Raw genomic sequence first — 27,772 nt, forward strand, 5'->3', positions numbered from 1 at the left:
TGAACCGACAATGATTAAATAGGAACCGTTTCAAAAACGCCATTATTCTTCATGTAATTGTGATTAGAGAGTAAATTTTCACTTTTCTGACGGAAGTATCCATAGATTTCGAAAAATTGATGTTTTCTTAAATATGAGGGTTTAGACCAACTGTGGAGTTTTGAATTTCTCTTTGAAACAATTGTATATTGAAATAGTTGCTGATGTTGGGAGATGAAACATGGACTGTAGCGACGAATCTTTGAGGGTTGATATGGGGGTGGTAGTAGTAGTAGGTGCTGGAGATACTACAAATAGTGTGAGTGATTTGAAAAGAGAATCGAGTTATTGCAATCAGTGTTTAAATCTGGAAGAAAAGATCGAATGTACTAGTTCCGGTTTGCGGAAGGGGATTGAACAGGAGAGAAATGAGTTTAAAGGTCAGTTTGAGGTGTTGAAGAGAAGGAATCAAGAGCTGGAAGAGCAGATTCACCGAATAGAGAATAAAGGCAGTACTGAGGAAAAAGATGAAGACAAGGTTTTGCAATTGATGATCGAGAATAGTGTCTTGGAATGCGAGAAAAAGAAGGCTGAAAGTGATGTTGAGTATTGGAAATCCAAGTGCAATGAACTACAGTTGACAGTGGCGAAATTGGAGAAAAAATTGGTTTCAAAATCCGGAGATAGAATTTCAACTAAAGCACTACGTGGATTGCAAGATGAATGCAATAATTTAGCCCAGAAAATGGATTTGCAAGAAGTTGATGAAATGCAAAACAAGGATGGTTTAGATGCAAATCCTTTTTTCTCTCATGGAGAAATTGGATCTCTACAATCTCAAGATTCAGGTACTATCATTTTGTCTAAAGAATTTGTTGAGAAGTGGTAAAAATCATGTTACGAGTTCCAAGTTTTAAGTATATTAGTTTAGTGCAGGTGTTTTGCATATGTATCATTGTTAATCAATAAAATTATATATATGAGAAGAAAAAAATCATTTAAAAATATATTTATAGAGATGTCAACCTCCTTCTTTAATATTTTTATTCTTTTATTTATTTATTTATTTTGTTTATCATAATTTAAATAAGCCTTAATTGTTAGGACTTTTAATATAGTTCAAATAAAGAAAGATTTAAGAAACAAAATTCGAGTCAATTAAGATTTAAGAAACAAAATTCGAGTCAATTTTAAAGTACTAACTATTAGGAGTTCTTACCTATTACAAATAAGCAAGAGTTATAACTTTAATAAATTTCAAGGTACTAAATATTAGAATAATAATTAAATGACAATTATTTGAGAAATTTACATAAATCTCATAGTGTTAAAGAGGTAATTACATTATTTTTCTACTTTTACAAAAAATCCTTAAAATTTATGAATTTCGTATACATCACTGCACTTCTAGATATATCACTAGACTTTCAAATACATCAGCATACGTTCAGAAACATAGGAGAAGGATGTATTCGAAAAGGGAGAGATGTATCATAGAGGGGATAGGACATCCGGATACATAGGAGGATGTATCCGATAGGGGATGATATATCCGAGAGGGGAGTTTTGAAAAAAAAATTAAATGGTAGGGAATTTTAGAGATTATCGTAAAATAATATGTGTATTTAGGTAATTTTTTCAAATCATTTTATGGAAGTAAAGGATCCATAAACCAAAAAGGCCACTAATTAAGGAGGACATTAGAAAACCTTCATTTTAATTCCCATATACTTGGGAGTCTTCCCAGGTACCCAAGCAAAATTTCATGCTTAAAATATGATTTTGTGGGACAAAAAGTCCATTCAACATTTCTATGGACGTTCATACTTTTAAAATAGTAAAATCTTTCTAAGGATTTTCATGCTTTTAAGGTTATATATATATATATATATATATATATATATATATATATATATATATATATATTGCTTTAGAAGATTGGGATGCATAATATAGAACATTTTTACTTATTCCATTGCTTATCGCTTTTGATGGACAGGGAAATCTTTAGCAAAAACTCCAAGCGTGCAAGCCAAGTTTATGGGAGGAAACAAAGCTTTACTATCTGAAAGTGGCAATAACCGTGTTAACCAAGTGAGGAAGCGATTGACATTTGAAGAACAAAGGGGGTCTAACAAGAGGATGGCTCCTTCTACACCAGCTGGTTTAAGACCTGCAAAAGAAGTTGTTATTGACATAACTGAAAGTGATGATGAGAGAACTACTGGTCCTCCTTATACATCAACAATTGGAAGTGATTATGAAAGTTCTGTCCCCCTTGGTACACCTCCCATACCAGGAATTGCTCGTAGTGTACCTTTCTGTGGATCAGGGAGCACCTTGTCCGATATTGAATTGCCTTCAGAGAACAATTTAAAGATGACTGACTTTGAGCAAGGTGAAGACAGTGACATTGTTTACCATAATGAAGAGGTTTTATATGTTCCAACTCCAAAAAGAAGAAGAGCTTCGAACATAATTGCTAGTGATAGTGACACCGACAATGATGATAAAGTTCCAATCTCCATGCTCAAAACTAGGCATTTTCGTGAAAAAAGCTCCGATGATCATCCCAGAGGCCACACAACTCAAACCGGTGATTCTGAGGATGAAGTCAGGAAATTGTCTAGTAGGCGGCGCCTGGTGAAGCTAAGTCAATGCGAAGGGAAAGGTGGTGGTGGAAATGTCATAGAAGTGTCAGACAGTGAAGGAGAAAGCTTAGGTGGATTTATTGTTAGCAGCTCTGACGTCTCAGATGATGATGACATCTCTAATTCTGACAGTGCATTGCAAAGTAATTCTTCTGTAGCTGAAGATTCAATAACTGGTTCAGAGTATATATCAGAGAGTGATTCAGATTATGGTGAGATAATATCGAGAATTCAACGGCACAAAAGTGATAAATTAGAGTGGGAGTTTGAGGGGGACATGCTTTCTGCCTTTGGTAAGGATCCTGAATTATGTATGAAGGCCGTTTGTGTTTTGTATAGGCAGCAAACATCTGAGGAGCAATGTTGTAAAGGAACAATAATTCACAATCAAAGAGGTTTTAGCCAGTGTGATGCCTTCAGGTATGTGCCTGAATGAGATGGGAATACTAAATCTATATATATTATGTTGAAATGCGCGAAAAAATGCAAAAACATGCACATTATAGTCCTTAAGTGGTGCTGGTTTGGATGAACCAGAACACTTATTTTCGCTCTACATGGCTAGTTCTAGAATCTCCACTAAGGTGCCAATTCTTTGTTTGTTGTAACTTCTCCAAGCTCATAGCCTACATAAGATAAAAACACATGGTTAAAAATGTGTTGGCATAAACTTTTTTGTCAATGTTATTTGTTAGTAATTCTCCATCTCTTACAATATTTTTGATAACCATGATGTTTGGACCAACTTGCGCGCACCTCGACTAATTCCACGATGTATATGTTACCTCCTACCATCTACCATCACAGGTACCGGGAACAATTTGAATGTCTTATATGTCTGGGATACTTTAGTTAAAAAAGAACATTGACTTATTATCAATTGAAGGTTTAATAATCTCCTCTCGTAAATTGAGTTGTTAAGCATGATACATTTTGGTCATAGTTCCTTGATACCTTAGGTGCTGGACTGTGTTTTGGATGACCTATGTATCTATGATATGGACACCTCATTGTTATGACAGAAGGCTTCGTCAGTCGAACTCAGAGGAGAACTCGATTTTGAAACTCGGGGAAAGAGTGATAGAGCGTGGACTTAAGAATAAGACGAGTGACATAGAACCAATTTGGATTTATTCCCAGTAGATCTACAACGAAGCAAAGGCTATATTCTTGATCAGGAGATTGATGGAAGTTACCGGAAGGAAGAAAAATCCACACATGATGTAATACCTAGAAAAATCATATGATAGAGTACCACGAAAGGTCCTTTGGTTGGTGATGAAGAAAAATTGAATTGATATTAAATATAGAAATGTCATAAAGGAAATGAATGAAGGAGATGTCTCTACTAAGAACAATAATAGGAGATAGAAGGGATTTCCCATAACAGTGGGTCTATACCAGGTAGTGGCATTAAGTCTCTTCTTGTTGACCCAAGTTATGGATGAGCTAACAAACAAGCTTCAAGATTAGGTCCCATGGTGTAAGCTATTTGTTGATGATTTGTGTTGATTGACAAAACCTACGAGGATGTCAACCAAAAGCTTGAACTATGGTTAAACACTTTGGAGAGTAAGGGTTTTAGGATAAGTAGAAGTAAGATTAAATACATGCACTGCAAGTTTTGTCGACATGAGAAGAGTGAAGTTGATTAAGACTAGATGGGATCACTATCCCAAAATGTAAGCTATTTTGATATTTAGGCGTGTTGTTTCAAGAGAATGGAATGATAGATGAAAATGTTAGCGATAGAATTGAAATCGGATGGTTCAAAAGGATAAGTGTTATTGGGGTGTTATTTGATAGAAGGATGCATATCGTCAAAGGAAGTTCTACTCAACAATTATAAAATCAATTATCTTGTGTGGTAGTGAATATTGGGCCGCTAAAGTCCTTTATATCTACAAAATGAGTGTTGCAGAGATATGGAGGTATGGATGTGCGGTCATGTAAAGATTACATAAAATTTAAAATGACCACATTCTCCAGAAGGTGCAAGTAGCACACATTGAGGATAAAGTAAGATAAGGTCATTTGAGATGGTTCACAGTTATGTCTTGCGCCAATCTATAGATGCACCTGTTCGTAGGTGTGAACCTACTGTGACTAAATGTGTTAAAGGGGGATTGGGGGTAGACATAAAATTTGATGGAAGTTGTCTTGAAAGACCTACAATTTCTTGGTATCAATACAAACTTGGCTAAAGATATTGGACAGTGGAGGAAAAAGATCCATACTAGTGAGATCTACTTGTTGGGATTAGGTTTTAGTCTTGTTAGAGGACCTCCAATATCATCATTATTATTAAATTTACCCTCCCTGGACCCCACTTGTGGAATTACACTAGGTATGTTGTTGTTGTTGTTGTTATTGCAAATAACCAGCAGCCTGTAACTTAGGTATAAGGTAGGCTTGTGAAGTCAATTTGCAGATAAATTTGAGTACTCAAGGACCACCTATGACCTTGAAGTACTCCAGTGTGTCTCACATATGATCAAAACAATCTATCACCTATGATTGGGATTGCAAGACTGATACAGCCTTGTCTAAGATGGCATGGTTATTTCTGATGAATTGAATAAAATGTCAATTCTTTAATGATTAATGTTTCATTATGATGCATTTACCTCTTGGTTTGACATTTCTGATAAGAGGGAGAAAAGAAACATGTAATTTCAAAAGGTTTGCTCGACTTCTTCTAAAAGAGGTCAAAGTGGATAAGAGCAGGAAATTATTGCTGGGACAAATTGTGGCCAGGAAAAAAATGCAATTGATCTGTAAATATGGAACTCCTTAATATTTAAGCATTCAGGTAAAACATCTAAAAGTTAATTCTTTTAACCAGAAAGGCATTTGCGCGTTTATCCGATTTTATGTTTCTTTCAATTGCATTGAAACAATACTGAATCTGAAATTTGCTTTGTATGTTTGGGTGCTGATTTCATTAATTTTGCTTCCACATTACAGGGGAAGCACCTTGGCTGAATTTCTTACTGATGGAAATCGGCAAGGTGATCTGATGAAATCCATGAAGGAATTGCAAGCTTATGATCCCAGTGGTATTGAACTGTGCATAACTTTGGCGACAAGGTACTCTAAGCAGCTGTTTTCTATTTACAAAAACAAAGAGGACCCTTTTTTCTCAGCTCCTTGACATAGTTATGGTTTGTTTCCTTTACCCGAAATATGGTCCAAGATCACTCTTTCTAACCTTTATGTAGATACGACATCTTATTGTATATAGTCAGTCTCTCTGTATATACAACTTAAATTTTAGGTGTTTTTGCTATCAAGAGTTTTTGAGCCTCAATCCCGTGAAAGTTGGGTCTGTTACCTGGATCCTCACTGACCATATGTCACCGATTTAAGCTCGCCTCGACCAATGAAAGATGTGCTGAAGTATGGCTGCTAGCAGAACCATTTGCATCTTATTAGATCATGAAGATATATATCTTGGAAGATAGAGATATGTGGTTCTTGATGGTTGAAATTCTGATTAGAATGTTTTTGTCTTGTAATGTTTGGCCTACATTACAAGAAATAATTAAATAATAATTTACTTTTGGATAAATAAAAAGGGAGTATGTACATTAGTGGAGAAAGCAATCTCCAAAATAAGATGGAGATTGCTTCTACAGTCGCGGAGGCACGTACCCTACGTAGAACTCTGTGGTCTCTTCATGCATATTATTTATCTCACAAAATCCCTTCGAACATAATATTACCAACAACAAAAAAAGAAGAGAAAACGAAAAAGTTTGTTTTAATTTGTTCTCTCTCTGCTTCAACTCTGTCACGATTCCTCTCTTCGAGGCAACGAAGAGAGAATGGAGGTGATCATAAGAGCTTCAATCAAAATGGTGGCCATCATCTCTTTCCTTTTGTATTTGGTTGGAAAAAAACAATATATTTTCGACCATTTCTTGAATCACAACAATAAAAAAGATTGAAATAAAAGAAACTCATATAAAGTTTGGGTTTCATTTATGGCTGCAGGGACAAAAATAGACCAAGGGTGTAGGATAGGGACAAGAAGTATGTCCAACACCTACGAGAGGATGCCAGAGCATCCTGCACATTTAAGTACGAAAAAAATATATTTGTCCAGCAAATTTATTCCAGAATTGTCAAGAATTACTATTCATTTCTTTTATATTCTTTATTCTTTTTACTATCTCATTTATTTTACTTTAAATCATATCTCATTTATTTTGCACAGTCATTAAATCATGCATAGCCAATATCACATTTTGTAGCTTGTTAAACAATAAGTTATTCATATATAAAATTAATACGGTATTTAATTTATGCATAACTAATACATGTACTATGTATATTAGCCTCCAATGAACAATGTTGAGGATTATCCTTTGCAAACTCTAGTAATAGGGATAATATTACTATATTACCTAATACCTTTTAAATATATTATATTTAATGCCTTCAAAAATGAATTAGATATTAAATAATATCTAATAGTAAGGGTAGAATGAACACAAATGGATAAATGATTTATTAATTTTTGATATATTATTGAACATCTATTTTTAATATAATGAACAAGAAAAAAAATGATCTAAGGAGTATGTAAATGTCATACTAATAAAGTTGTACAATTTGAACCACTATAATAAGTGTGTTAAGTGGAATTTTCACGTGGAATGTCCATTACCATTTAATTAATTTCTCCAATTGTATTTTTTTAATCATTTCTTTGGCTATAAATTAAGTCCAAAGATGCAATGTAAATGAGATTGCAGATATACACGAGAAATATATTTACCTCCTTTGTTTTCTTCTTTCTTTTCCTTTATTCCTTTCGTCTTATTTTGGTAATTTAGTTTATATTATAACACGTTATCAGCACGAGGCTCCGGCTAATTTTTCAAAGTAACAAAAGTGGTAAGAGTTTTATTTAATTTTATTTTTATAAAATGACAAATATTTCCAAAATTGAATTTACTGCTCTTGATATCTCTGGAAAAAGGCTACTCATTATGGACACTTGATGCCGAAATTCATTTAGAATCAATGGGTCTGACAGACACCATTAAAGATGACAATATGGCATCCAATCAAGACCGTGCTAAAGTCATGATATATCTCCGTCACCATCTTGACGAGGGGCTAAAATTACAATATCTTACATTAAAAGACCCCCTTAAATTGTGGAAAAATTTAAAAGAAAGATATGACCACCTGAAGTTGGTCATGCTTCCACAAGCTCGTCATGATTGGCTAAATCTGAGATTAATGAATTTCAAAAATTTAACTAAATATAATTCTGCTTTATTTAGAATTATAGCTCAGTTAAATTTATGCGGAGAAGAGATCACTGAGAAAGATAAACTTGAAAAGACATACTCCATATTTTCACCCGCGAATATGCTCCTGCAGCAATATCGCGAAAAAGAATTTAAAAAATATTCTGAATTACTTTCTCACCTTCTTTTTGCTGAAAGACATAATGAACTATTAATGAAAAATCATGATAGTCGGCCAGTTGGTTCTTTGCCACTCCCTGAAGTAAATCAGGCAAATTATAACCAACGAGAAAGAGGTAATGGCCCCAGTCGTGGTCGTGATCGTGGTCGTAGTCAAAGAAGAAATTTTAATCATGATGCTCGGCTGACACCGAAAAATAACCAGCAATATAAAAGGCAGGGTAAAAAGCCAGAATCTTTACCAAATAATAATTCAGAAATAATATGTCATAGATGTTGAGGTGTGGGGCACTGGTCGCGGATTTGTCGGTCGTCAAAACGTCTGATTCAGCTATATTAGGCATCATTAAAAGGGCAGAAAATAATCTAGAGATAAATTTTATCTCTGAAGATAATATTGAGCCTATGCATCTGGATGTAGCTGATTTCTTTAATTTTTCAGACGAAAATATGAATATTGACAGGACTAATAATATGTAAATATTTTTTTTATCTGTATTAAATATGATGTTTGTATTTTTCTAATCAATGTAAATAAATAAAAATTTGTGTAATATACCATGTGTTAATACATATTTTATTTCTTATTGAAGAAAATATGGAAATGCCTCAAATCTTGTTTGGATCAATGATAAATCACGAGAATATTTGTGTAATTGATAGTGGAACAACTCATGTTATTTTATAAGACGAGAAATATTTTTCTAACTTGTTTAGAAAGAAAGCAAATGTTACTACAATTTTTGGTAATTCAAAAATAATTGAAGGCCCCGAAAGAGCTATTATAATTCTGCTTAAGGGGACAAAAATTATTATAGTAGATGCACTATTCTCTTCTAAATCTCCAAGAAACTTGTTAAGTTTTAAAGATATCCGCATAAATGGATATAATGTTGAGACACTAAATAAAATGAATACTGAATATCTTGATATAATTAAGAGTGTCTCAGGCCAGAAATATATTTTGAAAAAATTATCAACTTTGTCGTCTGGCATATATTATGCAAAAATTAGTGCAATTAAAGCACATATGATCGTAAACCAGAAGTTTACTAATCTAAATACATTTGTGCTATGGCATGATCAAATAGGTCATCCTGGATCAATAATGATGAGACGAATTCTTGAAAATTCAACTGGACATCCGTTATAGAACCAGAGAATTCTTAAGAATGATGAATTTTCATGTGCTGCTTGTTATCAAGGCAAATTAATTGCCAGACCATCGACCCTGAAGGTTGGCATCGAATCTCCTAGCTTTTTAGAGCGTATACATAAAGATATATGTGGACCTATTCATCCAACTAGTGGATTGTTTAGATATTTTATGGTCCTAATAGATGCATCATCTAGATGGTCTCATGTGTGCCTCTTATCATCCTGCAACCTGACATTTGCAAAGTTATTAGCATAAATAATAAGATTGAGAGCGCAATTTTCAGATTATCCAATTAAGGCGATTCGCTTTGATAATGCTGGAGAATTTACATCCCAAGTTTTTAATGATTATTGCTTATCAATTGGGATAAAAATTGAATATCATGTTGCTCATGTTCATACTCAAAATAGCCTTGTAGAGTCATTTATAAAGCGCCTACAATTGATAACAAGACCTCTACTAATGAAAACAAAATTGTCAATCGTAAACCAGCAACATTTATACGTCTTAGACCGACACATTATAATAAATAATGTTCATCACAATTAGTATTTAGACATGAGCCAAATATAACCCATCTAAGAATTTTTGGTTGTGTGGTATACGTGCTTGTAGCACTATCACAACGTACAAAGATGGGCCCTTAACGAAGGTTGTGCATATATGTTGGGTTTGACTCACCCTCCATAATTCGATACCTTAAACCATTGACTGGAGACTTATTCACTGCTCAATTTGTAGATTGTCGGTTTGATGAAACAACTTTCCCGCTATTAGTTGAAGAGAAACAAGAACCCAAAAAAGAAATTGCGTGAAAAGTTTCATCACTATTTCATTTTGATCTACATACCCGCACATGTAGGCAGGAGGTCTAGAAGATTATCCACTTACAGAAAATAGCAAATCAAATTTCAGATGCATTTACTGATTTGAAATAGATAACTAAGTCACATATCCATGCAGTGAATGTGCCTATCCGAATTAATGTCCCAAAATTATCATCTACTAGTATCATAGCTTCTGAATCTCAAACACGCCTGAAGCATAGTAGACCATTGAGTTCAGAGGATAAAAATCCCAGAAAGAGAAGCGTAAGAAATAATAAAGATGATACTAAACAAGAACCTCCTGAAGAAAGTCAAGATTTGAGTAATCCTGATATTCTTGAAGAAATCAGTGAACCTGAGACTCAAATGAATGAAAAACTTTCAATAAGTTCTACCGGTGATGAGATAAATTTAGACCGATCAAAAATCATGATTGATAATATTTTTGCATATAATGTTGCAATTAACCTCATGCAAGATAGTGAAAGTCTTGAGCCTAAATCCGTCGAATAATGTCGACGTAGATGTGATTGGCCAGAATAGCAAAAGTCAATTCAATCAAAATTAGACTCACTTGCTAAACGTGAGGTTTTTGGACCTGTAGTCCAAACCCCTGAAGGTGTAAAATTAGTTAGCTATAAATGAGTTTTTATGCGAAAACGAAATGAGAGAAATGAAATTGTAAGATACAAGACACGCCTTGTTGCACAAGGATTCTCTCAAAGACTCGAGGTCAACTATGAAGAAACATATTCACCTGTTATGGATGGATAACATTTCGATATCTCATCAGTCTAGTAGTACATAAAAATTTTGAAATAAATCTAATGGATGAAGTTACAACTTACCTTTATGGTTCACTTGATAATGAAATTTACATGAAAATTTTAAAAGGATTAAAATTTCCTGAAGCATGTAATAAGTCTCGGTAGATGTACTCAATAAAACTGCAAAGATCATTATATGATCCAAAACAATCAGGACGTTTGTGGTATAATCGCCTTAGTGAGGACTTAATAATCCAGACCCCATATGATGGTATTATACTGGGCCTGTTGTTGTTGTTGTAGTGAGTACTTAATAAATGAAGGTTCTATAAATGATGTCATTTTTCCATGTGTTTTTATTAAGAAAACGGGATCAGGATTTGTTATACTCACCGTTTATGTTTATGACATAAATCTCATTGGAACCCCTGAAGAGGTCCAAAAGGCGATTGAATATCTAAAGAAATAATTTGAGATGAAAGACCTTGGAAAGACAAAACTTTGTTTAGATCTGCAAATTAAACATTTAGTAGACGGGGTATTTGTCCATCAATCTGCCTACACTAAGAAAATCTTAAAACGATTTTACATGGATAAAGCATATCCATTAAGTACTCCAATGGTTGTTCGATCACTTCAATTGGAAAAAAATCAATTTCAACCTCCAAAAGAGGGTGAAGAAATTCTTGGTCCTGAAGTACCATATTTCAGTGCTATTGGTGCACCTATGTATCTTGCTAAGGCAACTAGGCCTAATATAATATTTTCTATTAATTTGCTAGCAAGGTATAATTCATTCCTGTTATATCCCATATTTTTTTAATTTTCACAATAGGACATTTTTGGAATAACGGTAACAAGTCAAGGGCAAGGCTATGTTTGATTTTGTTGGATACATAATTCTTATGACTAAATTAGGATGTGAAAATATTGGAAAAGTTTAAGGGTAAAATTGGAATTTCAACTTGGAAATATTAGAAAAGGTTAGGGGCAAAATTGGAATTTCTCATGAGGAGCTTTAAATCATAAATGTCTAGAATTCTCTACACAATTTGAGAAAGGAGAAGAGCAAAGGAAAGAAGAGAAATCAAAGAGAGAAAATCGGCTATGGAGGGAGTAATTTTACTCCTTGAAATTTCATCCCAAGAATTATTTTCTCCTAGTATTCCTACTAATTCAAGGATCCTCTACAACATGATAAAGTTATTTTGGAAGATAGGAGCCTTGTTTGGTTGATTTGAAGCTTTGGTAAAGTGAAGGAGTTGGAAGGAAAAGGTAAGAATTAATCCAATTTCTTTGTGTTATGAAGTTTGTTGATGTTGTAGTATGTAGAGATGTGTAGAATTTATGGAAATATGGAAGTTTGCATGGTGGGTTTTACATATGTATAAATCCATGTATATGAAGATTTTAGAGGCAAGATGAATTAATTTTTTGTGTAGTATTTTAGTAGTAGTTATGGAGTAGTAGTTATGGTAAAAATTTTATGTTGGAATTGGAAGTTGAATGAATTTATTGAAGTTGAAAATATGGGTTAGGTGATGAAATGGAAAAAAATTAAGTTTGTATAATTTGTTAGTTGTTGTTATGATTTTTGGGATATAAATGAAGTTTATATGGTGTAAGTTGGTATTAAAATGGATTGTAGGAATTATGTAATTTTAGTATGATATTATAAGAATATGGAGGTAAGTTATTAAAAGTATGGAATGTTGTTGTTGATTATGAAGTTGAAAGAAAGAAATGAATTTGATTATGAAGTTGGAGGAAGAAAATGAATTATAATATTTTTGTTGTATTTATGGAATTTATGAGTGAAATATGGAATTGATAAAAAATTGGATAGCTTACTTGGAATATTTTTCACTAATGTTGGAATGAGTTGAAATTAATTATGGATATAAGATATTCATATTTATTTGGAAATGCAAAGTTTGGTTGAAAGTTGTTGCACTAATTGTGGACTTATTCATCCACCTAGTGGATTGTTTAGATATTTATGGTCGTAATAGATGCATCATCTAGATGGTCTCATGTGTGATTGTTATCATCTCGCAACATGGCGTTTGCGAAGTTGTTAGCACAAATAATAAAATTGAGAGCGCAATTCCCAAATTATCCAATTAAGGTAATTCGCCTTGATAATGCTGGAGAATTAACATCCCAAGCATTTAATGATTATTGCTTATCAATTGGGATAAAAATTGAACATCCTGTTGCTCATGCTCATACTCAAAATGGCCTTGCAGAATCATTTATTAAGCGCCTACAATTAATAGCAAGACCTCTACTAATGAAAACAAAATTGCCAATTACTGCTTGGGGTCATGCTATCCTACATGCAGCAGCACTTGTACGTCTAAGGCCGACACATTATAATAAATACTCTCCATCACAATTAGTATTTGGTCATGAACCAAATATAGCCCATTTAAGAATTTTTGGTTGTGCGGTATACGTGCCTGTAGCACCACCACAACGTACAAAAATGGGTCATCAACGTAGGTTGGGCATATATGTTGGGTTTGACTCACTCTCAATAATTCGATACCTTGAACCATTGACTGGAGACTTATTCACTGCTCGATTTGCAGATTGTCGGTTTGATGAAATAATTTTCCCGCCATTAGGGGGAGAGAAAAAGAAATCCGAAAAAAAAAAGAAATTGCGTGGAAAGTTTCATCACTATCACATTTTGATCCACGTACCCGCACATGTGAACAGGAAGTTCAAAAGATCATCCACTTGTAGAAAATAGCAAATCAAATGTCAGATGCATTTACTGATTTGAAACGGATAACTAAGTCACATATCCCTGCAGTGAATGTACCTATCCGGATTGATGTCCCAAAAGGACCATCTACAAGTATCATAGCTTCTGAATCCCAAACACGCCAGAAGTGTGGTAGACCGTTGGATTCAAAGGATAAAAATTCTAGAAAGAGAAGCGTGAGAAATAATAAAGATGATACTACAATAGAACCTCCTAAAGAAGGTCAAGATTTGAGTAATCCTTATATTCCTGAAGAAATCAGTGAACCCGAGACTCAAGTGAATGAAGAACTTTCAATAAGTTCTTTCGATGATGAGATAAATTTAGATTGATCTAAATTCACGGTTGATAATGTTTTTGCATATAATGTTGCACTTAACCTCATGTAAGATAGTGAAAGTCTTGAGCCTAAATTCGTCAAAGAATGTCGACGTAGAAGTGATTGGCCAGAATGGCAAAAGGCAATTCAATCTGAATTAGACTCATTTGCTAAACGTGAGGTTTTTGGACCAGTAGTCCAAACCCCTGAAGATGTAAAACCAGTTGGTTACAAATAGGTTTTTTTGCAAAAACGAAATGAGAGAAATGAAATTGTAAGATACAAAGCATGCCTTGTTGCACAAGGATTCTCTCAAAGACCCGGGGTCAACTATGAAGAAACATATTCACCCGTTATGGATGGAATAACATTTCGATATCTCACCAGTCTAGCTGTACATAAAAATCTTGATATACATCTAATGGATGTAGTTACAGCCTACCTTTATGGTTCACTTGATAATGACATTTACATGAAAATCCCAAAAGGATTAAAATTGCCTGAAGCATGTAAAAAGTCTCGAGAAGTATACTCAATAAAATTGCAAAGATCATTATATGGTCTGAAACAATCAGGGCACATGTGGTATAATCGCCTAAGTGAGTACTTAATAAATGAAGGCTATATTAATGATGTTATTTGTCCATGTGTTTTTATTAAGAAAATGGAATCAGAGTTTGTTATACTCGCCGTTTATGTTGATGACATAAATCTCATTGGAACCCCTGAAGAGGTACAAAAGGCAATTGAATATCTAAAGAAAGAATTTGAAATGAAAGACCTTGGAAAGACAACTTTGTCTAGGTCTGCAAATTGAACATTTAGCAGACGGAGTTTTTGTTCATCAATCTGCCTACACGGAGAAAATCTTAAAAAGATTTTACATGGACAAAGCACATCCATTAAGTACTCCAATGGTTGTTCGATCACTTGAAGTGGAAAAAGATCAATTTCGACATCCAAGAGAAGATGAACAAATTCTTGGTCCTGAAGTACCATATCTCAGTGCTATTGGTGCACTTATGTATCTTGCTAACGCAACTAGGCTGATATAACATTTTCTGTTAATTTGCTAGCAAGGTATAGTTCTTCCCCAACGCGAGGGCATTGAAACGGTATCAAACACATTTTGTGATACCTGAAGGGTGTGATTGATATGGGTTTGTTTTATACTAACAAAAGTTATGCAGACCTTATTGGTTATGCAGATGCAGGTTATTTATCAGACCCACATAAAGCCCGATCTCAAACAGGCTATCTATTTACACACGGAAGAACTGCTATATCATGGCGATCTACAAAACAGTCCATTGTTGTTACTTCTTCAAATCATACTGAAATAATAGCAATTCACAAAGCAAGTAGAGAATGTGTGTGGTTGATATCGATGATACAATTCATCAAAGAAAGATGTGGCCTGAAAAATAATGTCAAAGTACCCACAATTATATTCGAAGACAATGCCGCGTGCATAGCTCAATTGAAAGGTAGCTTCATAAAAAGAGACAGAACGAAACACATTTCACCAAAATTATTCTTCACACATGATCTTCAGAAAAACAGTGAAATTGATGTACAACAAGTTCGTTCAAGTGATAATCTTGCAGATTTATTCACAAAGGCATTACCAACATCAACTTTTGAGAAGCTAAGGCATAAGGTTGGAATGCGCCGTCTCCAAAATATCAAATGAAGTTTTCATCAGGGGGAGTAAAATACGCGCTGCACTATTTTTCCCTTAACCACGGTTTTGTCCCACTGAGTTTTCCTGGCAAGGTTTTTAATGGGACAGCAATCAAGGCGTATTATCAGATCTGTGTACTCTTTTTCATTTATTAGGTTTTTCCCACTGAATTTTTTCCTAATAAGGTTTTAACGAAGCACAACATCAGAATAACTTAGTATATTATTTCTTGTAAAGTGTTTTTGTGTAAACACATAACACGTGGACATCCAAGGGGGAGTGTTAAGTGAAATGTCCACATGTTAAGTGAAATGTCCACATGTTAAGTGGAATGTCCACTACCATTTAATTAATTTCTCCACTTGTATTTTTTTAATCATTTCTTTGGCTATAAATTAAGCCCAAAGATGCAATGTAAATGAGATTGCAGATATACACTGAGAAATATATTTACCTCCTTTGTTTTCTTCTTTCTTTTCCTTTATTCCTTCCGTCTTATTTTGGTAATTTAGTTTATATTATAACAAAGTGCAATTTGTCAAGGTACAGATAATTGTCGTTTGTATCACGAAATCATGATAATCATCTATATCTAATGAATGGAAAGTTTACTATAAAATCATCCGCTCTGCACGCCTTTTTCAAATGAACCTTTTGGTGACGCTCCCATTCAATCTTTTGAACTATTCAAGACTAAAATTGAAAAACAAAAAATGAACAAAGATGAATACCAATCAATGGAAGAACATGAAACCATTTTATTTTAATAGAGGTACGAGAAATGGTTGGGGACAATCAAGTAGGTGAAGTGGTTCGGTTTTCCAAAATTTTCCAACCACTGCTGGATGTAATTCCAAGAGCCGGACTAGAACCAATAATGACATACCACGGAAACAAGAATTGACCTCTGGAAAATTCACCTTGATGGTCTCTTTATGACCTAAAGGACTTGTAGATGGAAAAAAGAGTGCAAAAACTATATTATTATACATACATCCATAAAATTCAATTTATTGAGAAGAAATAGTCGAACAACCTTTGGGTTTTTCTTTTTTTCAGCTCAACCTTAGAAGAATTAAGACAATATTTTATGGTAATGCAAAATATAATCGATAAAAATCTTTCTGCATCAATATTTTAGCTTGATATCCCCACAGATCAGTCAAGAAGGAAATTAAATTTTCCTAAAAGAAGTAATAAAGAACTTGAATATTTTTATGGTAACTGAGAACATCTCAGGAAAAATTGCTCATTGATGCAACCAAAGTATATCAAAATCTCTGCTTAGTCCAAAGTCAATTCTACCGAAAAACCAACCAAAATAGGCTGGAAAGCAAAGAAGAGTGGGATTATTTTCTACAAGCTAACCTGTGAGGGTAATCTACCATGGTCAAAACTGCTCCTTTGCGTGCTACCATATCCACATTAGAGTTCCAGAGTCCCATTATGGCCCAAATCAACTATGGCCAGTGACCATTGCCCGATCCGAGACGTTGGAAAGAAGAAACCTAATTAACCTGACTATGCTCCCTATGAAGAAGCATATTGGTGGTGTAACATATATTTGACAACTTCATAAAACGAAACCACAATTCCAACTGAAGGGCCAGCACGACCAACACGAGGACCTACTCCAGTAAACAGTCCTTTGAGCCCTCCATCCCTGCATCAGTATCAGTTAGCATGATTTCATTCAGAATCCATTTCATAGCCAGACAAAATAGTGAACAAAAACATGCATATGCCATTCTATTTGGGAAAATCATTCATCCCTATGAACACATAAGACTCATCACAATCGACTGTGGATCTCCGTAAAAGTATAAGCCAAACTGGAGAGGTAAATTGATTAATCAGGACATAGAAAAACATGTTCCTGACCCTAAACCAAAAGAGTGCTGATAGATAAAGCCCCGTCAGTAATCAAAAAAAAAGAAGATAAAAGATCTGTCAGCTATTTTGCAGTGAAAAAAAAATTAAAGCATAAACAAAATGATTTCTGACTAGAGCGGTTAGTGTCTTGCTCACTGCACAACAAACGATCTGCTGCCATATTAGCTTTTCCGATAGCACATTCAGCAATATCATCATGGATTTAATATATGCAGCTTATATGTTATTTTACATGGGAATAATTCAGTGGACATATTTTTTTGATAAGCTGTACCTCCAAATCTCAAGTAGAGTTCGCCTTGTCGTCATTGTCAACGCCCTGGCAGGGTCTCTCTGTAATAAAGTAAAGAGGTAGATAAGCAAACGACCAAATAGATGTTGGAGAAACAAGTCAATTATCATTACGGATTCTTGCTCCTTGGTGCAAAATAAAAGCAGCACTCTCAAACGTAAGCTGATTTCAGATACTAACCCCTTTAATTTTAAAGAAGACATAATCGCAATCACCCCTGGGCAAAAATAGTGTGCACGGTCGTAAAAAAAAATTATATTGGGTATACTCTAGTGTAACAGTAGAGAGGTCAAAAGGAAGAAATAAATGACAAACAACAAGAACGGTTCACCAGAAGTTCAAGACATCAATTAAGAGACTTTCATCCCAAATGTGAACACAGTATACATCCTACCATCCACTCACTTGATTTAAGGCTCATAAGGAACACAGCACTAGGCTAAGGGTGCCGAAGTGATTATGTAACCAACCAGACATTCAAACTGTGGGGTCTATGACTATTGATTCCTGGATCACTTCCTAATTTATGTAACAGACAAGAAAAATGTGGATTTTAATTGATTGAAGTGAAGCTTGAGCCAAGCGGACAAATAAATCTAAATATCAGTATTGCATAAATGAGGATTTGGATGAAAAATAAATACCTCAATCTGTCTTCTAGTCTTAGCAACATCAAGGGGACATGTTGCAGCAGCAGCAATGCTTCCTGCAACAAAACCAGCAGAAAAGTTTGCACCTAGGACACCGGCAGCATTAGCTTCATCTCCCATCTGACTAAGAAGACGCCTTCTTACCTGCAAATATACTTGTGAGAATAATGCTTGAATCAAATGAAATTCATGAACAGATCAGAATCTAACAAAATAAAAATTGAAACATACCGGTTCAAGTGTTGACCAACAAATTGCAGAAAAAGGGACGTCACGAGCAAGCTGTGCCCCAAGTCCAGTCCAAAGTACACGATAGCTTTGTACTGCAGCAGAAAATACTATGTCAACTTCAAACGAGATTGCAAGAGCATTCATATTTAAATATGAAGGTGAGAGCCAGAAATTTAAAGTAGAGAAACAGGGAGCTAGAAGGAGAAGTAATGGACTTTTAAAAATTATATAAGCTATGTGAAGATTCAACTTTCTGAAGGACCATGCTTTGGAAAATATTCTTTTCTCTTACACAATTTAGTACATCACTCACAACATCTCAAACCATTGTCAAGCTTTGATTCATTTCCATATGTTGTAATAGTGCTATTATTAGAAGAGGAACAAATGAACTAGCACGGAGATGAGAATTTAAAGATCATAACTGTTGAGCCTAAAGTTGGAACGAAGATTTTTAGGAATGTATTCAGATAACACCTTTAATTTATTTATTTTTTGACAAGTAATAACACCTTTAATACTATTATGGAATCATCATTGCTATTCACTTTCACTAACAAACAAGTTCTATAAACTCTTTCCTATAGCTGGAAAGCAGGAACAGGAAAAAAAATTGACTTACAGCCAGAGTTGGTACCAGTTGTGCTCCTGACATTGGCAATAACCTCAAACAAAGTCTTCCATACTCCAGCAGGCTTCTTGTTCATATCCTTAAATGCCTGTAAACAGGAGCAACTCAGTGAAAGAGAGAATCAGAACAGTTGAAGGAGTGGATCACCCATGTCCGTAGCAAGTAAAGAACAACAACAACAACAACAACAGCATACCCAGTGAAATCCCACAAGTGGGGTCTGGGGAGGGTAAGATGTACGCAGACCTTACCACTACCTCATGGAGATAGAGAGGTTGCTTCCGAAAAACTCTCGGCTCAAAAGTCACAGTCCCAAGTAAGAGAGAAAAACAATATATATAAAAAACAAAACAAAAAAAATGACTTGTATACAGCCCAGCCCTTTTCCTCTCCTTTATATATGGTGGATAGATTAAACCTTGACAATAGGAGTTGTGAAATACCTGCATTCGTGTCTTGGCAAGTTCAATAGGATAGCAACTTGTGCAAGCTAAAGATCGTGCCAGAGAACCAGCTAATAAAGGAGCATATGGTGTCAAGCTTGGGGCATGTTGAGCTGTGAACTCCTCAAACTTGTTGCGAAAAATGTCATAGAAAGGCAAGTAAATTCCGACCTATTCAAAAAGCATCAGCACAAAATTGTGATTATAACATATAGCGTTTGCTCACTTAAATACACAATAAGGGAGTCATTGGCGAGTTCAAAGAAACTAATTAAATCAATAGGCACATACTGTTGGCACAGCCAGTGCTAGACCAGCATTTGTACCTCTCCATAGCCTAGAAATACCCTCCTGTGAAAAGACTCCAGTTAGAGTCACAAAAAGTCTAAACAATCAAAACTGCAATATGAAAATTCAGAAGACAAACATGAAAGAAACATGAAGACTTGAACAAAACACACTCGAGCATCTGGAAAACATGAGGATAAATTTGCCAACCTGCCGAATAATTTTGTAGAAGACATCAAGTGCTCCTTTGTACTGGAAACAATCAGGCGGGCAGATTGATACTGTACCATGAACACCAGCTCGGGTACATGAAGGTGAACACCTCAGATCTGCAAACATCTGAGTGAACAAATGAATAAGTCAATATCAATTGCTCATTTCAATAGAATAAAAGATTTATAAAATTCCACATTCTTCAAGAGATCAATGCAGATATACATTTGAGACGAGGGAGTGCAACAACCCACCCAAGAACTACTGTATTTAAGATCCTTTTTATTTTTGTATATACTTTTATTTTATGTTGGTGTCTGAGCTAACCTAAGCGCACCTCGACTAATCTATGGAGAATATAGTATATACTACCTACTAGCACATGCACCAAGTAACAACTGCCCACTAAGACTGTAAGACATTGACAGTGTTGTGAAAAAGCGCTAAAGCGCTCGCTTTAAGCGAAGCGAGGCGAGGCACTAGCGCTTCAATACCGTGAAGCGAAGCGAAAATAGAAAAGTGTGCGCTTCATGGAAGAAGCAAGAAGCGCGCTTCATGTTGAAGCGAGAAAAAAGCGCGCTTATTTGTTAAAAGCGGCACTAGGGTTTATTTTAAAAGAGCAAATCTGTAAACTTACAATTAATTATTCGCTGCTGTGACTTCTTCGAGACTTCGTCAGTTCAAACTTCAACCAGGTTAGTTTTTCTTCTCTTCTTCTTCTCTTCTTCTCTTCTTCTCTTTCTCTTTCTATTTTTATTTCTATTCAGCTTCTGCCGCTGTGATGTTCTTCTCTTTTTCTCTTCATCACTTCTTCTCATCTTCTTTTTCTGTTTCTATCCAGCCAGCAGTGCAGTTCTGCGCAGCTGCTGGTATGTTTTGGCCTTTTTTTTTTTGATTTGGGTTCTCAGTGACCTCTGTTTTGTTAAGCTATGCTCTGTTTTTTTCTATCTGTATCATGATTTTCTTTTTCTCATAAATCATTTTATCATATAATATTAATTAATTTGTTGAGCTGAAAAATTTGGTTGAATTTTTTATAGTGATTTTATTACACAAAACAAGGGCTGCTTTATTACACAAAACAAGGGCTGCTTTATTACCCACTGCAGCTGCTTTATTTTTTTTTAATACTGCTGCAGCTGTTTTATTAGGCTAGTGGGCTGGTGATATGAAGTGGAGAATGGTTATTGGATGTTTAATTAACTGCATAAAGGGAATTTATCAAAAAGTGGAGCCATAGACCATTTTCATGGCCAATTTTTGATTATTTATCTATGCATATTTTATATTTTATATTTTATATTTTTATACTAAATAGCGCTTTTTCTGAAAATAGCATGCGCTTCGCTTCACGCTTCTGTGAAGCGAGCCCCCGTCGCTTTTTTCCGCTTCTCGCTTCTCAAAACACTGGACATTGACAAATGGAATATTTCACCAAGTCAAACCTTGAATCCTAAGATTGTTATCAAATAACAACTGCCCACTAAGGAGTAGGCAAATTGGAAGAATTAACCTAATAATGTCTCTTGGGATTCGAAACTTGATTCCTATGATTATTACTTCAACTCTTCCACCATTAAGCCACACCTTTAGAAGTTTTTAGACCCTTTATTAATGACACAGCAGCTATGCTATTATCTTTACCATCTTGAAAATACAGTTTCTTAGCCATAACAAAATCATGTTTTACATGTTGTCCCTGACTAAGAAAGGAAGTTGCTTTCACCTCTTCTTGTACCAAAAAGGTTGTAGAAATCAGCCAAGAACAGAAAATATTTATACCAGCTGAATCAACCTCAAACTTGCTGAATGTGCCCCCCCCCCCCCCCACACACACACACACACACTATGAAAGAAGGCTATTCATACCCCTGCTATATTGCATAATTCAAGGCTAGAATTTCTAAGGATGAATGACTCATGTATTTAATACATTCTATCAATTTATCTTCTCACTTTACATGGTTTACGTGCTATTTTGTTTCTTGTGCATTGGCAGCTGTTTTCCCGAACTTACACTCTAACTAATAATATCATCAAGTTGATTTTTATCGAAAATTAAATAAATAATAGTGTCAACTTGATTCTATTTTAAGGATTATGTGAAACATGCTCTCATTCAGCTCCCACTCCCAAGTGTGGTGTCCTCAAACACTATTCACAACTAATCAAGCAGGCAAGCACATGTACTTTAAACAAACTATTTTATGCAACTACAATAATACGAGGTGTAAACCACTAAGGAAAATTAGGAAATAAGAGTGGAGCATTAGCCGTAATTTGTTCTGCAAGTCCATCCTTCGATAATAATCAGAACCACTAAAAATTAATCAGGGATAAATACATAAAAATTAATCAGGGATAAATACATCCAGCATTTCTTGCGGCAATGCCAATGCAAAGAGTTTTATGACACAATTAAGCGATTCTCATAGCTTATTCATCTATCTTTCACTTGAAAAATCCTAAACTTAGCAAGCCATTCAAGTTCAACAGACAACGTTTTTTCTATAAAAAAGTTCAACGAAGATAACACCAATACACAAGTCAATATCCACTTTTCTTAACTACCTTATTTTAACATGACGATTAACAAGAAAGCATATTGATTTCGCCTGTCTTTTCACAATAGGTTTTGGGTTATGCTTAGTACCACAGTTCTTGATGTATGAAATAGGAAAAGAATTTCAGCGGGAAGAAGCCAACAAATCTATATTCAAGAATCATTAAAGACAAATTAAAGTAAGATCCAAAAAGTTGTTTCCACATAGAAAAGAACACTTAAAGTATGTCATACCATATTTGGTCCAAACACTGCCATGCGGCTAGTCATGTTACTCATTGGATGCGAATAAGCAACTCCAGCTGCCTGTGCTTGCAATCTAGTCTGTAAATTAGTTCAGAAACAGAAATTAGTCAGCTTATCAATTTATTGTATGAAACTTCTGGATACAACTGAAATGGACATCAAAAGATAAGTAGAAAGCGAACAAAAATAATTGGAAAATTGCCTGTATTTAGAATAAATACCTTGACAACATCAAGTGGATTAACAAGGACTGCAGAGAGAAATGCTGCACCAGCAGCTGAGACGGCTCGTTCAGCAAAGCCCAATTGGCCATCCGAGGAGGGGCTAGGACCCTGAGGTGGAGGCTGCTGAGGATGTAATGGTTCTGCCCCATCAGTTATGATTACTGATTCAGACATCAATGTAACATTATTATCAACATCAAATACTCTATCCGACTGCTCAGTAGTGTCCATCCATAAATTTTCTCCTTGCTTCAATTCGTCCACCATTTTATGAATCAACCTGAAATGAATTGTTGCCAGAAACCAACCCCTTTAGTAATTTAAGAACTGAAATTCTACAAACAGACGAAGATTTCGACCATTCCCCTCACCCCTTTCTAGTTTCACTTAAAATGCTTCTATGAGGAAGGACGCAGAACTAGTAGCATATAAATAGAAATTAGGAATAACAAAGCTAAAAGAGAAAATAGGGTCACCCATGTAAAGAAAGAACGTCAACATAGGATAAAAAACATCCAAACGCATACAAGAAAAAGCATCGAATATGTTCCTGCCATAAAATTTATCCAAGAAAAAGTTGACAACAACATCAACAACAACAACTCAATATCAAATTTAATATGAATTTCTCCATTTAAACCCATTTTAATCAAATATAGGAAAGGGGAAAAACTCAAAAGACGTAACTTCTATCCCCTCCGCCTCCACCCAAAAAATAAAACGAAATGATGAAAAAAAAATCCATGAACTGGGTTTTCAAGACATTCATAGACAACAGCTATTAAGGAGAAAATACAAGAAAATAATTCAGAAAAATCATAGCTTTAACGAAAAAAAAAAAAAGGAAAATCAGTAGGGGAATCATAAGTCGACAAGAAAAATTAAAGAGGAGAAGGAAAAAAAACCTATTAATCTCAGCATTAAAGAGGAGAAGAAAAAAAAACCTATTGATCTCAGCTTTAATTCAATAGTCGTGAAGAGTGAAAATCAAACTAATATTTGGAGAAAGAAAGGAGTTCCCTTAGTTCCTTGGAGAAGAGGAAAAGCAAGAGAAGCAAAATTGCTACGCCTCGCGGACAGAAAAGGGGCAGAGAATTTTCTAGAATTAGGGCTTGATTGGCACGCCTAATTAAAAAGGAAAAAAATAGATATTTGCAATATTTGATTTAAATATGTGGAAAAGGAAATTCGAATTAAATATGGAAAATAGTTAAATAGATATTTCTTTCTTTTAATGTTGGCAATATTCAAATGAACGAATGGGAAAAGGAAATTTGATTTTAAATGGGACAAGGAAATTCGATTTAAATATGGAAAAAGAAAAAAAAAAAACTTTTGGAAGTACGACTTGGAAATCTGAAGTCCACAAATAGGACTTTCCATCCCAAAGACAATGGATGGAACAATATATAAAATGGAAATTAGAATATTACCACATAAATTTGTCCAAAAAATTGACTATTGGTCCTCCAATTTCAGCCGTTTGAGATGATTTTCAAATAAATAGTCAAATTATGTATAACAACAACATATCAAGTATAATATTATAAGTTGATTTGAAGAGGATAGAGTATATCCGTACTTTATTTCTATTTTGTAGAGAAAAATAGATTATTTTCAATAATTCTCAACTTAAATCAATTATGTCAAACACTTTGAAAAGGGGGATACATATATCGGAGAAATAACAAAAATAAAATTATGAGAAATGAAGAGCATGATGTACCGTGAATTTACGGTACTTGTAATGCTTTAAACTTAAGAAGTTGCATGTCTTTTAAGCATTTGTTAGTAGATTTGATTGTATTTGTCTTTGTTTTACAGAAAAATTGACAATGGCAATTAAGAGTAGATATGCAATGAACTGGAACCTGAAATTTGGCTTCTACAAGGCCAACCTACGAGTTGTAGGAACTTCTATGAGTCGTAGGTGGCAGATGTAGAAGCAGTGTTGATTAGGACTGTTCACAGTTTTGGTTAAAATCAAAATCAAATCGAAAATTTAATCAAATCGGAAAAAAAATCGACATTTGGTTTGGTTTGGTTTGATTTGGTTTTAAATTTGAATAACCGATAATATTTGGTTTGGTTATGGTTATAGGAAAAAAATAACCGAATAAATAACCGAACCAAACCGATAATTATATACATAAAATTTATAATTATTTATATGTATAATATTAGTTTTTCATAAATAATTAAAGATATTTTATACCTTTTAATTATTAATTTAATATTATTCTACTTATTTTTAAGGCCTAACAATCCAAACTCAACTCTCAAGCCCAATTATAAATTCTAATAAACACTAAACAGCAGTCCAAATCCAATAAACCAAGCCCATTAGCCCAACTCTCAAGCCCAATTCTAAATCCTCAATTCTAAATCCTAAATTCCTAATAAGCACTAAGTACTTAAACAGCAGGCAACAACATAAGGTAAAAATTAAAATTTTAAAACCCTAGTATCTGTTTTTCTTTTACATTTTTGTTCCTCTCACGTTGGTTTCTCACAAAGTCACAGACTCACAATCATAGACTAACAGTGAAGGCTCAAGAACAACCTCAACTCCTCACCCCCAAGTACAAAATTGTCAAATTTTAAGAAGGTTTGTAAGAAGTTTTTTAAATTTTAAATTGATTTTAAGTTGTTTTCTTTTTTGTTTCGAATGTTTAAGTTGTTTCCTTTTCTGTTTCGAACATCTGTGGTCGTGAGAAAAAAAGAGCTTCGTAAGAATTTGAAGAATGTAGAGAGAGAATATTTGAATTGTCTCGACTAGTCATAAACCGAATAACCGAACCAAATCGACAATAACCAAACCCGTGGTTATTATTTTACTTGGTTTGGTTATGATTTTAGATATTTAATAACCGATTAAATTGATTTGATTATGATTTTAATCAATAACCGACCCAAACCAAACCATGAACACCCCTAGTGTTGATATCTAAACGCAAGTCCAGAATTATGAACACTGTCTACGAGCCGTAAGAGTTTCTATGAGCCGTAGGACACTACTAAAAACAGTCTAAAAAGGATGGAAAAAACAGCGACAGACTGCATCGCTCAAAAAAGCAACGGAATTTGAGACGCTGTCCGTCACTTTTTTTAAAAAAAAAAAATTTAATAAAAAACGACGGACAGGGACGATATGTCCGTTGCTTTATTTGGTGGATTTTTGTGCCATATATAAATATATTTAAAAATTAATTATAAAATAAAAATAATGACGGAGTCCGTCGCTTTTGAATTGAAAATAATTAAATATTATTTAACAATTGCGTCTCCGTCTGTCGTTTTTGAATTAAAAATAATTAAATATTTTTTTTAGATAAGCGACGGACAACATCTTCCAGTCTGTCATAATTTTGGTTAAAATAGCAATCAACTATTTAAAAAAAACGACGGACAGGGCGACGCTGTCCGTCGCTCTTTCTGAAATATTTCAAACCCAGCGCCCGACTTTTTCTTATTTCTTCATTCTCCCTCTCTCTAAAACCCTCCCCCTTCTCTCTAAAACTTTCAACCCCCACTGCCTTTCGCCACCCCCACTCCCTCCCCCCGTCGTCGCTGTTGCCGCCGCCGCTTTTCTCCTCAGCCTTCTCTCTCCATATTATTAATAAGTTTAGTTAGTTAGGGTTTTAATTTTGAAAAAAAAAATTAATTTATTGATTTGTTAGTTAATTTATTTCATTTAATCTGTTTAATGTATGTTATTAACATAGTTAATTTATATATGTGATTTTGAATTGGTGAATGTTAGAAATTAGATTTTAGGTCTTTGCTTTGATTTGGGTTTTTTTTTGGAATTAAATTGTGAATTGAATATTTTTTGAGTTGGAATTAAAGTGTTCTTGATGTTCAAATGTTATTAAAATAGTTGGTTAGTTCTTGAAGTTAGAATGTGAATGAAAATTTTAGGGCTTTAGTTTGAATTGTGGTTTTTTTTTAATTAGATTGTGAATTGGGTATTGTGTTAGTTGGACTTGAAGTGTTTTTGAAGATAAAATTAAAGTTAGAACATGAAGTAATTAGAAATTAGAATTTAGGATTTTTTATATTTGGAAGATATTCAAGTTAGAAAAAACATTGGGTTGAATGATTTTGATGTTTGGAAGATATTCAAGTTATGAATGTGACTTTAGGATTTTTGAATTTAGAATTTTTTTTTGGGTTTGTATAAATTGTGAACTTTAGACTTTGGAACTAATTAGAACTTAGATACTTGAATTTTAGGAAAGTTGAATATAATATAGAACTTGAACTTAAAATTTGAATTTTGAACTTGAACTTAGAACTTTGAACTTGAAAGTTTTTTGACTTTAGAAATCTTGTTGAATTGTAATACTTATGAACTAATTAAACTAATTAGAGTTAGACGATATTCAAAGTCATGAATTTAAACTTTAGGAATTTTGAAAGTGGAACTTTGAAATTTTTAGGTTTGTATATGTTTGAACTCTTTAAACTTTAGAATTAACTAGAACTTAGAAGT

At 34.1% G+C, this 27,772-nt stretch overlaps 2 protein-coding genes across 7 annotated transcripts; one reads left to right on the top strand and one right to left on the bottom strand.

The window, feature by feature from the left end:
* LOC129896929 (uncharacterized) lies at positions 1-5,925 on the top strand. The gene is made up of 3 exons (XM_055972920.1): positions 1-827; positions 1,979-3,050; positions 5,598-5,925. Exons 1-3 carry the CDS (start codon positions 221-223, stop codon positions 5,782-5,784), a joined length of 1,866 nt encoding a protein of 621 aa, XP_055828895.1. The 5' UTR covers positions 1-220; the 3' UTR covers positions 5,785-5,925.
* LOC129896930 (mitochondrial carrier protein MTM1) lies at positions 3,238-24,401 on the bottom strand. 6 transcript variants are annotated; one of them, XR_008768084.1, is made up of 12 exons: positions 24,222-24,400; positions 23,275-23,557; positions 23,042-23,131; positions 20,242-20,370; positions 20,035-20,094; positions 19,744-19,914; positions 19,292-19,388; positions 18,670-18,761; positions 18,433-18,582; positions 17,771-17,829; positions 16,972-17,266; positions 3,238-3,256 (listed from the first exon to the last, which is right to left on the bottom strand). XR_008768084.1 is itself a non-coding variant. In XM_055972924.1 (11 exons), exons 2-11 carry the CDS (start codon positions 23,542-23,544, stop codon positions 17,134-17,136), a joined length of 1,236 nt encoding a protein of 411 aa, XP_055828899.1. In that variant the 5' UTR covers positions 23,545-23,557; positions 24,222-24,401; the 3' UTR covers positions 16,837-17,133. The 6 variants fall into 6 exon arrangements, 4 of the variants coding, with proteins under 4 accessions (XP_055828899.1, XP_055828897.1, XP_055828896.1 ...); XR_008768083.1 differs by lacking the exon at positions 3,238-3,256 and adding an exon at positions 16,122-16,296; XM_055972924.1 differs by lacking the exon at positions 3,238-3,256 and having other exon boundaries at positions 16,837-17,266; positions 19,307-19,388; positions 24,222-24,401.
* Positions 24,402-27,772: the final 3,371 nt, after the last annotated feature.

This window comes from Solanum dulcamara, chromosome 7 (genome assembly GCF_947179165.1).
Source record: "Solanum dulcamara chromosome 7, daSolDulc1.2, whole genome shotgun sequence".
Taxonomy (NCBI): domain Eukaryota; kingdom Viridiplantae; phylum Streptophyta; class Magnoliopsida; order Solanales; family Solanaceae; genus Solanum; species Solanum dulcamara.

Coding starts and splice junctions, on each gene's coding strand:
- LOC129896929 (XM_055972920.1), top strand. CDS start 221: ATGGACTGTAGCGACGAATCTTTGAGGGTTGATATGGGGGTGGTAGTA. Junction 828..1,978: donor TCTACAATCTCAAGATTCAG/GTACTATCATTT, acceptor TTTGATGGACAG/GGAAATCTTTAGCAAAAACT. Junction 3,051..5,597: donor AGCCAGTGTGATGCCTTCAG/GTATGTGCCTGA, acceptor TCCACATTACAG/GGGAAGCACCTTGGCTGAAT.
- LOC129896930 (XM_055972922.1), bottom strand. CDS start 23,544: ATGGTGGACGAATTGAAGCAAGGAGAAAATTTATGGATGGACACTACT. Junction 20,371..23,041: donor CAGTGTTTGGACCAAATATG/GTATGACATACT, acceptor TTGTTCACTCAG/ATGTTTGCAGATCTGAGGTG. Junction 18,583..18,669: donor GTTGGTCAACACTTGAACCG/GTATGTTTCAAT, acceptor GTATATTTGCAG/GTAAGAAGGCGTCTTCTTAG.